We start from the raw sequence: 13,327 nt of genomic DNA, 5'->3' as shown, positions 1-13,327 counted from the left end.
ACAAACCCCAAATCCACTTCTACATAAATTGGTATGGTTTCTCTATTGTTTACTTTAATGAAAAACCTGAAAAAGTTCCAAAATAAAATAATAATAATAATATATACTTTCCTGGCTATGTACATGTCCAGAAGGCGCTTAAACTGATGGGAGGGGGATGTTTGTCATTCCTTACAGTTTAATTGTTTTCTCAAGAATTTAGCAGCTGTTGGCTGTTGTGTTCAGACTGTGCGAAGCGACACAACTCCCACATGTTATAAAGGGCAAGCATAATTTGTCATCATGTGGGAAGACATGAGGCCCTGAGTATAGCTGCATTTTCTTCAGAAGGTGAAAAGGCTGAAAACGGAATGTATTTTTGGAAGCTACGAAAATTATACCCTGAACATTTTAGCGATGGGGTTTTGCCCTCTTGAACTGCAGAGGTGAACACGTTAACTAAGATTTCAGTTTGTGCACAATAGATCTCTTGTGGGGGAGCAGAGGTTAGAAAGTTTTCTATCACCAGTGATTCTGTGGCTGAAACATTAGATGTGTCATTAAAGGAGGTGGCCACCGTGCGTTTCCTTTGAAAAGGGAAGCTGTCATAAATGCTCAAGAGCTAACCCTATGCTTGATTAAAGCATTTGAGAATATGAGCCCAGGTCCCCCAGATGTCTCTAACACCTGTGTTATAACAATGCTAAGCATGTTTTGAAACCACGTGCTAAGCATCTTGCTCTTGTTGACCTTTATGGGATTTAATAGATTTATTCCCAGACTGAAAAGCTTTCTGAACGAGGTTAGCTTCAAGAATAGCCTGGCAATTTAGCTTAACTCTGGCTACGACTCTTGTAAGTGGATGAAGCCAGCAGAACTTCTTTTTTAAAAATAATAATAATCCAGAGTTGCATTTCAAAACATCTCTGAAATCTGAATTTCATAGATTCTGTAAACTGGGGCTGAACTGTCTTTTCTTCAATTATACATGCAATAGATTTCTCCCATTCAAATGTGAGCTGAGATTAGGAAACGAGGCCCATCTTCAGATGCTACCACAATCTGAAATAAAACTTCCCTATACTAGGAATGGGGCTTTTTTGGTGGTGGCCCCTGTGGCCTTAGCTAGACGGGGCTTTATCTCGGGGCAAACCCCAGGATCGTCCCTGTGTGATGCACAGGGATCCCGGGATCAGGGAGGGATGATCCTTCCCTTGTCCCGGGATAGAGCCCTCCACTTTGGGCCCAGTTTTTCCACAGTCTCAAGCTGAGCCCGTTGCTGTGGGTTGACCTGGCTACTAATACACACACAGAGAACCAGAGCGGCTCCCTCTTCACCGCTGCTGCCTCTTCACCCTCTTCACCCTTCAAAGTCCTCTTTCTGTTTTGAAGTGAGAAGGCCAAACTCCTTGTACCGCTCTCCTTCCCCAGAGTCTCTGGTATATACCATACAAGTCTCAAGCTGTCAGATGTAAGAGTTTGCCCACCCCCCAATAGCTTTAATCTGAATGATTTCCCCCTCCATGCACATTGTTGGGAGCAGGCGCAAGGATTAGGATTTGGGTCTTGTGACAACTGGGACATCAGTGGATGCTTTTATATGCTGACTGTCTTTTGGCACGAGGTTACTGACCTGTTGTTTTGGTGGATTGTTGTCAGGAGGCTTAGGCAGCCAGAGTAATCATAAAGGCGTTTATGTCTGGGATTGGTGGAAATGAAAATCAGTGTGCAGCTTTATTTAGATGTTGGAAAACATAGTAACACTTTCCCCTAGGTGTGGAGAGGAAGTGCTAAAAAACAGGAAGATGCAGTATTAGCTGTTGGGTGTGGAGATTCCTCTCCTGGCTCTATTGTTGCCCCAGGAAACGCGATGACAACAGTGTTTCAGTCACAGGACATCCCAGGACGTGGCTTTTCTGCAACTTTTATAAGCCGTGAGTAATTATGAATCCAAAGATGGCTATGATGATATAGATCTGAAGGTTTATGTAAGCTGAATTACATTATTATTATTTATTTTAAACATTTAGATACAGTTTTATTTGCTAAAAAGCTATCAAAGTGGTGGCCAACAATTTAAAACAGGAAAAAGTTCTCAGAATGCTGAGAGGTCAAAGTCATCTGTATTGCAAGTACAGTCAAACAGGGGGTTCCCCTATGAAACAATTATATGAATGGGATTCATTCAACCTGTGTTGATGCACCACCATCACCTTTTAGAAGAGGAGTAAAGAACCTCCCTTTCTCTGCAAGAGCATCATTTGTGGCAAACTGAGGACACAATTGGCCCATATTGGTGTGACGGGCTTCGTCCTGGTCTATCAGGAGGGGCGGGGGGAGATTCAATCCAGAGTAGGATGACCACTTATGTGTGATGGAATCACTTGGTTTGACTCAGCAATCCCCCTGCTTGAGAAGGGGGGTCTGACTCAGCCTGCCCAGACACATGCCCCTTCACTGCCGCTTGTTAACTCTTTGTAGTCTAGGTTCTCAAGGAAATAACACCACACTCCAGAGATAGGGACCAAACACTTTTATTCTTCACATTACACACTTCCATAAGGGTCTACACTTTAAGGGAAACACGTAAGAGGTTTTGGGGGAAAACACGGACAAAGGAATGACACACTTAGGATAGCAGGGACTAATACCTTACCCTCACCCTTTACACGCTCAAGCCAATTGAATGCACACTCTCTCCCCACTTTACCACCCACCAGACGTAACTCCGGCAAGGTCCCTTGACCACTTGTACCCAAACCTAGACTAAAACATAACAAACATTTAACTCTGTGACTCAACCTCTTGTTGCTCACTCCAACTCAGCTTTACGCCACTTGAACTAGAACTGTTTCCCTCAGCGGCCGCGTGGAGCTTCCGCCATCCAGTTGGCCTGGCCTGGATGCTCTAACTCACCACGCAAACACTGGACTCCTGACACCCACAGGAAAGAGACCAGACCCTTGGGTGCCTAGGCTTTTTATCCCTTTCTGGGACCCTCTTGACACCAGACCCACCTTGACCAATAGAAATCCCATAGCAACCCACACCTCTCCCAAAGAGAGGGGGGAATGCTCCCAGACATTGCACAGCTGCAACATGTTACTTCCCCCCCCCCCCGGTACCAGCCCGGGGAGGCACTATCAGATGCCAGGCGCCTCTTGCCCAGCGTGGCCTTGGCATTTCACTTGCGACTCCCTTTTCAGACACAAAGAAACTGCTCTCCCTCTCCCTAGGATGAAGCAAAAGATGTTCTCTTAAAGGAACCATGGGCTCAGCCCATGACATTATGCATCTCCAAAAAGAGAGGACTTAGGAAGATGCAGATTTGCATAAAATGTGCATATGTTAATATATAAGTGTAGGTGCCCAATTAGAAAGAATTGCTGTCATTTCAATGGAAACATAATGTATGTCACCATAGCGGGGAGGGTTATGACCAGTTAGTGGGCCTGTATGCCTGCTCAGGCAACTCGAAGGCGCCTGCTGCTCTCCCTTCTTTGGGTTCTTTATCTTTAAACCTGACTTGGACTGAACAGCTCTGCAAATACAGGCCATCTTCAAACAGAGGATTGTTTTCTGACATCTCCTAAAACAGAGGACTGCAAAGTAGACACGTGGCCACCCTAAAGCTATTTTGAATTTATTGGATATTTTGGAATAATTTAGTAGAGATGTCACAGAAACTTCTCTGGGATGAAACCAAGGATGTCTGGGTGTCACTAAGGCATCATTCTGTGGTTTGGGTCTAATCATGAAACCTACCAGCTCCTTTGATAGATGTGTTCACTTACTTGTTAATGTTAGCAACCAGATGACCTGGGCCAGATCTACACCAAACAGGATATGACACTTTGAAAACAGTTTGAAAACTGTATCTGGAGTGTGTCCTGGGCCCCAACGGTTGTCACTACTATTATAAACTGTTTTAAAGCAGTAGTGTAGATCTTGCCAAAGTAAAGTGGGCAGGATCTACAATACTGCTTTATAATGGTTTACAATGGTATTGACAACTGTTGGGGCCCATAACTCATTTCATATACCATTTTCAAACTGTTTCAAAGTGTTATATCCTGCTTGGGGTATATCTGGCCTTGGATAGAGTTAAGGTGACCATATGGAAAGGAGGACAGGGCTCCTGAATCTTTAACAGTTGTATAGAAAAAGGAATTTCAGCAGTGTCCTTCATATGCGTGCAGCACCTGGTGAAATTCCCTCTTCATCACAACCATTAAAGCTGCAGGAGCCCTGCCCTCCTTTGTATCTGGTCATTGTACCACTTTACCAATTGCAAGAAGTAGAAAGCACTTTTTCATGTCCCTGCTATTCCGCCCTTATATCCAGAAGTCTAGCCTTGTGTAGATTATTGGTTGTGTGCTTTTGAACGTTTTCAGTAGGTGCTAACTGTATTTCTTTGGTTTTGTTTAGGGTGTGGGGCAAATTTCACAGCTCCTTCAGGTCGCATTGTCTCTCCTAACTTTCCCAGGCAGTATGACAACAACTTGGATTGCAGTTATATCATAGATGCAGGACCCCAGTCCGTTGTCATCCTAACTTTTCAAATGTTTGATTTGCAACGTAAGTGGCAGCCTTTTTTAATCCTACTTTCAAAGCTTAAAATGTAAAAACATGCAATCTGATGGTATTGGGTAATATATTTCCAAGTCTTCCAGAAGTGTCTACGGCCTTAGCTAGACCTAAGGTTTATCCCGGGATCGTCCCAGGGTCATCCTTGTTCATGTGAATGACACACAGAGGATCCCGGGAGCAGTCAGGGATGACCCCGGGACGATCCTGGGAAAAACCTTAGGTCTAGCTAAGGCCTAAAAGAGAGAGGTGGAACCTTTAAGGGCCAAATGTGATGCTGATTTGGGGTTGGGGTTTGCATGGGCCCATGCACATACATGCACTTGCATACACACACACACACACACCACTGTCCCCCTCGCTCCTTTTCTACACAACGAGATGAAACTACAGCTAAGGTGACTGCATAGGTACATTTTGTAAAACACACTGAGCTTTAACAAAAAATCCTCAGCCAGCTGAAATGCAACCTTGCAAAGTAGTGTTACCATTTAAACTGCTAACATGAAGAAGGAACTCAATCAAAGAAATGGAAAGAAGTACCTCCCCTCTGTTTGATTAGTTTCCTCATTCTCTGACTTCCTTTATGCTAATGTAACCATAGTACATAAAATTGAAAAGCCTCATCATCACCTCATTCACCAGCCAGATGAAGGTCCATCTGTTAATCTGGCATTCCAGCAAAAGATGTCACCTCTCCTGTTCTGAAAAAGAAAAGGTCTTGAACATGCACTCCCACTCCACTGCACCACTGTTTGGGGTGTGGAGGTCATCTGAAAAAAACCCCGACAATCATGTTAATTTAACTTTACTCAAGAAGTGAAGATTCTCCCCCGCCCCCCATATTCCATTCCTTTATTGTGTGTTCATTCTCTTTATCATGTTTCACTCCTACTGAATTCTGGTTTAACTAGAGAAGTTTTGAAAATTAATTCCAGAATTGATTCATTCAGTTCACTTGCATATTTTCACCCATCCCCACTTCATTACCAATGAACAAAACCTACAGAAATCTCCCCATGATTGCACTATGATTTTTGTTTGGTGCCATGTTTTACTGATGTGCATAGGAACAAAAAGAATCTTGATTAAATCATATGTGTGATCACACCAGAATTACTTTTTGCAGTGGTTTTTTTTTTTTAAAGCAATGGACATATTTGCATGGGTAAGGTAGAGAAGAAGACACTAATGCACTGGAGGAAGTGAAAGCTGCAGCAAAATGCAGATGCACAATGCTTCATTCCAAATTTGGAAATTAAAAACAATCAGAACAATCGAGGATTCCAGTCAAGGTGTTGGTTCTACTTCCTAAACAAGAGCAGGTGATTAGAAACTCCCGCATTCTAAATGGAGAGAATTCAGAAACACCTGTAAACTAATGGCAAAATTTCAGTGGCAACTACCAAGAGCTGAACATATTGCAGGAACAGGAAAGAAGTTATTTTAGAACAGAGATTTTCAAATTGCAGTCCAAAGACCAGTAGTAGTCTGCAAGATCCATTCCAGTTGTCTACAGAAGGATTGCAGGACAATCAAGACTGCATGTACTTGGTCCTGCACTTGGTTTATTTTTTTCTGATCACAGAGATCAAAGCCATTTTAGTTGGGGTTGGATTATAGAACAGGCTATCAAGGCCTTGGGCTAGAACCCATGATTTGCATTCTACAGCGCTGGTGAAATCTTGGGCTCCCTGGAGTAAAAGCAGAACATTAATGTAACAAATAAATATCTACTGTTTTTTTACCTTTAAGATCACCAGTTAAAGAGGCCCTTCTCAGGATCCCATCCTAGGACCCATGATTTTCATAATATGGGGCTGGTTTTGAGGAAGATGGCAACATTGGATGGGAAAAAAAGTTGTTAAAATATGAATTATTTGTGTGCCTTAATTTGTAGGGGGGGGAAACTTGTTAAGTGGTCCATCAAGATCCTAGCAATGTTCACATGATTTGTGACGATGGCAACAACAACAACAACTAAGTTTGGGACCTGCTGCATGAGAAAATTAATGTTTCTCTTTGCTGTGTTCATTATGAGGCTTCCATCCCAGCAGCGCCTGTACAAAGTTGCAAGGGTTGATAGTGTACTCATATGATAGTCCAAGTGTGTCTTGGGCTCTCTCAAAACTGAAGAATATTTCCAGGGAACATACAGTGCCACCGATACTTAGTTGAAATCAAGCACAATGAATAGGAGAGGCTTCCTAAGAGATGATTCACTCTTCTTGGCATGTATCTATATTTTGGAAGTCGGAAACAACCATACTATTGTGCTGGCTATGCCACACACACACCCAAGTTATTATTTGTTGGCTCGCTTCTTGTTTATTACAAAACAAGAAATAAAAACTGCCATTCTGCAGCATTCAAGAATGTCTTCCCACCTGTTATAGGATTATCCCCCACAAAAAAATTAAAAACTCTAATGAAATTTTAGAATGTTTTTAGGATGTTTTAATCATGTGTGTTATGTTTTTAATCAGTTTTTAACGTGTTTTATATTCTTTGTTGTTCCCGCCTCGATCCAAGTGGAGAGGTGGGTAAGAAATAAATTATTATTATTATTATTATTATTATTATTATTATTATTATTATTATGCATTTTGAAAAAAGAGTACTGTTTTGCAATAGATTAGTCCCCCCTCCCCCGCTTTCTTTGTCCTCCAACCTAATACTCATTACTCTACACCAGTGATTGGGAACTTCTGACCACCAGCAGGCCAATTTTACCTGCTAGACTGGGCTGTCTGGCCCATGGGCATCAGGAGCGACACTTCCCCAAGTCCCAGGGGGGAAAGCAGCACACTAAAAAGAACTCCTGCTGTTTCTTGGGCTCATCCACACCAAGCAGGATATTATTATTATTATTATTATTATTATTATTATTATTATTATTATTATTTATTTATTTATATAGCACCATCAATGTACATGGTGCTGTACAGAGTAAAACAGTAAATAGCAAGGCCCTGCCGCATAGGCTTACAATCTAATAAAATCATAGTAAAGCAATGAGGAGGGGAAGAGAATGCAAACAAGCACTGGGTAGGGTAAACAGGCACAGGGTAGGGTAGAACTAACAGTATAAAGTCCAAGCAACATCAAGTTTTAAAGGCTTTAGGAAAAAGAAAAGTTTTTAGCTGAGCTTTAAAAGCTGCGATTGAACTTGTGGATCTCAGATGTTCTGGAAGAGCGTTCCAGGCGTAAGGGGCAGCAGAGGAAAATGGACGAAGCTGAGCAAGGGAAGTAGAGACCCTTGGGCAGGCGAGAAACATGGCATCAGAGGAGCAAAGAGCACGAGCGGGGCAATAGTGTGAGATGAGAGAGGAGAGATAGGAAGGAGCTAGACAGTGAAAAGCTTTGTAGGTCAACAGGAGAAGTTTATATTGGATTCTGAAGTGAATTGGAAGCCAAAAGGCAGGAGCCACAGTACTGCTTTACAGCAGTATTGAAATGCACTGCAGGATCTACACTGCTGCTTTATAGTGGTACTGAGGTGCACTGACAACTGTTGGGGCCCATGGCACATCTACACTAAGCAGGATATAACACTATGAAAGTGGTATATGGTATGTGACAATGGGCCCCAACAGTTGTCAGTTAACTTCAATACCGCGTTAAAGTAGTAGTGTGGCTCTTGCATGTTTACTAGAAGTAAGTCCTGTTGAGTTCAATAAGATCTATTCCCAGTTAGGTAGGTGTATACGTTTGCAGCCTTAGTCATTGTTAATTTCCAGGGGATCAGAATCACTGTGTACATTCCAAAATGTATAGAGTATTGAGCATCTTGCAAAAATACACCTAGCAAAGACTGTTGCTTCTTCTCAGAATATGTGTTTGCTTTCTTGAAAGGAGATAATTTAGATTGCTTGCCTCATGTGGGCCAGTTAATAAGAAAAGTTTAAACTGGGAAGTACAAGTTCAGATCTTAACCTTACATTAGTTCCCCTCCTGTCCCCAAGGTCACATGCTCCTCCACCCCCTACATATGCCTTGAGTGTAGACATCTGAGAAGTGGAATCCTGCATGCCAAGTTTACATGCATGGTTCCAGTTGCTGTGGAACCCTACTTGCACAGAGGTCTACACATGTAGGCCTCCGTGGCTCAGATGTCGATGCTCAACAGATGGTCAACAAGGACAAGGGTAGAAACAGCTGCACCACCCCCTTAATCTCATGGAGCCCCTTCATGTGAACTGGCTTGTCAATCATAACCTCTGACCACATATTTCGTTTGAGTGTACAAACCTCTACCAGCTGAGCGTCCAAGACTGCTACTGTAATGTAGTTAGAAAGACGGCTAAAATATGTTAAGGTGGCTAGAGGAAGGGCAAATGGATATTGATGAGCTATTGTGAATTTCAGCTCATAATGCCTTAGAAAATTGTGCCTACGATGGAGTGAAGATCTTCAAGGGGAACACAGTAACTCCATACCCTGTAAGAACATTTTGTGGCAGTGAAATCCCTAATCCTGTCAGCATCTTTGGATCCACCCTATTGAACTTCTACACAGACTCTAATACTGCTGGCATTGGATTTTTGGCCAATTATGCAGTCATCCGTAAGTATTCATAAATATAGCATTTTTCTGGGGATAATATATTTCTATGCAAGAGGCTACCACATACTGCTGTCGAGAAGAGATAACTAGTCCTTATGGGTTCCTTCAAATCTGGCAAAAACTAAATCCAAAGCTTTTCAGAGCCATTGCACAGAGGACAATTTGAACTGGGGCCAGTAGTGAATATTCCACAGAGGGAAGGAGCCAAAAGGACCCTGAGGCGTTCTTGTCCTTTGCACTTGAGGGTAGCTTCTTGTCAAAGACATTATTTAGGCCTCATCTACCCCCATGGTCCATGATACTGGTGAACATTTAAGAGACTGCATCTACATTTGAGCTGGTAACAGGTATGTGAACCCCCATTTCACTTACTGAATAAGTACCAGCCTTAGAAAATCCCTCCTTGCTCTGTCCTTGACCAATTAATTGCCTCAAAACATGAAATCAAGTATCTTTGTTCAGAATGAGTCACCCTGATAGTCACTGGCTAGACAGCATCACATTGAAGGATGGCAATATTCATTTACTCATGAAAGAGACCTTCATAACTCACTGAAGTTGGCTGCTTCTGTCTGACCTTTGACTCTTGACATTTGTAAAGTATGACTACAGCTTTTTATTAGATTTTTTGGCCCATCCAAAGCAGATTCTAGCAATTAACATTCTGTTTCCTTCTAGCTTTATCCTTTGCAAAAGACCAAAAAGAAAAAAAGGAGGGAAGCAGGGTACTTTTCTCTCCTTGCTTATGATGAATGCTGCCCTTTTATCTTCTGGACTTTTGTGTCTTATTTGTCAATGCTCGATAGACCTCCTATGGTCATTGAAAATGAAAAACAAGAGCCCAGGCATTCATTGTCCCCTGGAGAATGTGCTTTGCAATGTTAGTGGTTAATGTGATGACTAGTCCTTTAGAACTTGGGCAGCCGTGGGCTTGGGCCATTTGTCAACAAGGCCCAGAGTGGCTGCTTGCCAAGTGAAGACTATAAAACAGAGCACAATGGTGGTCACAGATGGTTTTGCAGAGTGTTGCGAACCAGGGGATAAAGGCTTGAGCCACCTCTCTGACTCAGCTGCATCCATTATGGGGAAATCAAAAAGACACTTGAATGTAACTTTGGTTTCTGCCACTGCAAATGGTTAAGTAGGTCTGGAAAAGGACATTAACTTTCAGCCTGAAGGACTCTTGCAACCACTACGAAACCATTCAACTTTGCCCCCTCCACAAACTTAGAATCTCCTTCTGTGTCCAATGTAAGGGTTTTATTCATTGCAAAGTCTTTTCCATGAAATAAGTAGAGATTTAGAGAACAATCATCACTATGGTGAACAAACACTTCAAGAAAATGCCCATGCCATCCCACATGAGCAAACCTGGAGACACGGCTGGTCAGAACGCATGAGAGGTCTTTCTTAGCAGTGGCATCCGCTCTATGGAATTCTGTACTTTGGGAGGTCCACTCTGCCCCTTCCTTGATGGCATTTTCTCACCCACCAATGACATTTTCATTTAGACAGGCCTTCAGCCTACTGGTTAGATAATTTACAGGTTGGGTTATCTTTTTTAATTTTAATAATTTGTTTGATTTGTTATGTTGTATCTGTATCATCTATTGCATTTCAGTTTTTATTGTTAGTTTTACATTTTTACTTGAAGTCACATTGTGTGGTTCAATTTTTGAACTAGGAAGGCAGAATGTAAATCTGAAAACAAATGATCAGGTGTTGCATCTGAATTAAGCTAAGTGCACTTAGTTTCTGCTAAACCTGATGGGACTTAAGTTACTCATGATTAACTTTCACATTCATTTCAATGGGACTTAAGTGGAATTAACTTAGGCTGCAGTCCTTTAGATTGTGCCCTCGTGAGACAGAGTCTTCCATTTATCTTATGCCCTGCTGTGCTTCAGGATGGAAGGCGTGACAGAGGTTATTTTTGCCTCTCCATCCTTCATATTTTGCTTTTTTCTCTAAGTTCATCTAGAGAGGCTGTGCTGATGGAGGCAGGACTGGAGCTGGGGAAGTCCATAGGATTCCTCATATCCTGGTCTCTCCTCTTCCTTCCCTCCCCACCCTCCAGCACACCCCCTCTCTGTCCCCTCCAAAGCCACTTTTCCAACCTCAGGAAGCAGCCAGTGTGGTGCTTTCCATGGCAGCTGTGAGGAAAGGGTCCAGAAACTGGAGTCACCCTTATGAGTTTGTAAAAGGGTCTACAGCCTTGGAGGAAGAACTCCAAATAATCCTGTGGTCATTGGAGTCCCTCCCGGGACCATGAGATTACTTTCTTAGTCTGGATCCAAGCCATGATCTATTTTGGGTTGGATACATGGGTTTTAGCAGGAAATTATCTCCTTCTTTCTTTCTTTTTTCAAATGGCTTAGAATATTCTGTTAGAATTTATACTGACACTTTTGCCACTAAATGAATAAATAAGTCCTTCTTGGCCACATACCAACAAAACAGAGCTGTGTTCAATACGTTTGAGTTTAATCCTAGACAAAATAAGTATGCATGTCATAGATATTTCCTAAATAGTTATGACAGTCTTTTTTGTTGACTTACCTCTTCCCCTCTTTGTTTGCTGTTGCAGCTTGTGGTGGTGCTTTCAGTGGCTCCTGGGGCACAATCAAGAGCCCTACCCATTCTTTCACTGAGTATCATCATGATATGAACTGTTCGTACCACATTACTGTTGGAAACAACAAGATAGTGGCACTCAAGTAAGTAAGCCCAGAGCGATTTTCAGTGAATCATGATAAAGTGGTGTTCTTTGGTTTTTAACACTTCTACAGTAAAAACAACTCAATGCATATGGCAAAGTACAGCTCCCCAGAACTATGAGCAACTGCTTTGCAATGACAGGTGAACCCATGCATGGGAACCTGTGTCACTCCAGCTCTGCCCATGGAAACCTTACTTTTCAGTTATAGCCAGTATAACATCCCAAAGCACCATAGGATACTGGGCAAGCCCTAGGTTGAGAAGTCACACTCAACACAGTCTCAAACAGAGCAGCTCAATGGCTCTTCCATGGCACTGTGAGGCTGCACCTGAGTTACAGAGAAAACCACTGTAGTTCGGACAGTAGTTCTAAAAGCTTCTGCAGGAGTATCTGAGCTGGCGTTCGGTTCTGTTGGTTCCAGGGCAAGGGAACAAGTTGCATTAAACGGCTGCATTTTACATAAAAGTAAGTGATTTAGAGTGTCATAACACAGGGGAAAACCACGTTTGCTTACTGTCACTTCTACGCCCGCGCATTTGTCCCTCATTACTTCCTCTTTCAAAAGAGGAAGTAAACAACCTGCACGTGGCCCATTCAGTGGGCTGTTTTGATCCCGCTCCTTCTCCTAGAGACAGCAGGAGATAGCAGCAATTTCCATCTTTAAAAATAAGTCAGACTTACTGGGGTGTTTTTTTGTCGCACGAAGAAGGCTAGAAGGGGCGGGAGGCCCATGGGAGGAAGACGACATTGTGAGAGGAACCTGCAAAAACCTGTGAGTGCCCAGTAATAAAACACTCGCCTAATGGAGCTCTTACAGTCACAAATGGTGTAAAATACACCCTTTATGGCTGTCATTATCGCGTCTTTTAGAAAGCCAAAGAGCCACACCGTGAACTCCAGTGGACACAGCAGGGTTCCAAGGAAATCTGTGGGACCCCAAGCCACCTGGATCTCCCCATAGCAGACTCCTTCCCGACTGCACATCAGGGGGTTTGCCCATCCCTGTGCCACATGCCGAAGTCAAGGTGCATAGTATCCAAAGCCAGCCAAGTTATTTTGGCACGTAGTTAGAAAATCCCACAAGCACTTCTCTCCATCCGTGGCAGTCAAAGTACTACAACAAAAACAAATTGAATAACTTAGATTTTGCTGCCCTTTCATGACACCCAAAATCAGCTGCCTGAGCAGCTGATTTTGGGTGTCATGAAAGGAAAGGAAATGAGGGAGCAGCATCACTCACCTTGATGGTAGGACCGACTCTGTCAGCAGCTGCGTTGTATTTATAAAAAGTTTCCCAAAACGAATCATGCAACTACATAGTTCCATCCTTAGATGTCAGGGAATTGCTGCAGTGAAGCAGTGGTTCGTTGGATCTTGCAATCTGCACTGTATAAAACAACAACAAAAACGCATTTCCATCTGTTTTCAATGCCAAAGCGCCTAGGTTACGTGACTTGCAGGCCAATCCTATGCAAC

At 42.7% G+C, this 13,327-nt stretch overlaps 1 protein-coding gene across 1 annotated transcript in view; it reads left to right on the top strand.

The window, feature by feature from the left end:
• Positions 1–13,327, top strand: part of CUBN (cubilin) — a 222,405-nt gene that overhangs the window by 182,950 nt on the left and 26,128 nt on the right. Inside the window, exons 55-58 of the mRNA XM_063147614.1 lie at positions 1,754–1,913; positions 4,408–4,557; positions 8,935–9,132; positions 11,720–11,849. Of these exons, the coding sequence (XP_063003684.1) occupies positions 1,754–1,913; positions 4,408–4,557; positions 8,935–9,132; positions 11,720–11,849 (638 nt within the window). The remainder of the gene's footprint in view (positions 1–1,753; positions 1,914–4,407; positions 4,558–8,934; positions 9,133–11,719; positions 11,850–13,327) is intronic.

This window comes from Elgaria multicarinata, chromosome 1, assembly GCF_023053635.1.
Source record: "Elgaria multicarinata webbii isolate HBS135686 ecotype San Diego chromosome 1, rElgMul1.1.pri, whole genome shotgun sequence".
NCBI classification, from domain to species: Eukaryota; Metazoa; Chordata; class Lepidosauria; order Squamata; family Anguidae; genus Elgaria; species Elgaria multicarinata.
The sequence above is the reverse complement of the archived record's forward strand: the minus strand, read 5'-3'. Positions and strand labels throughout refer to the sequence as shown.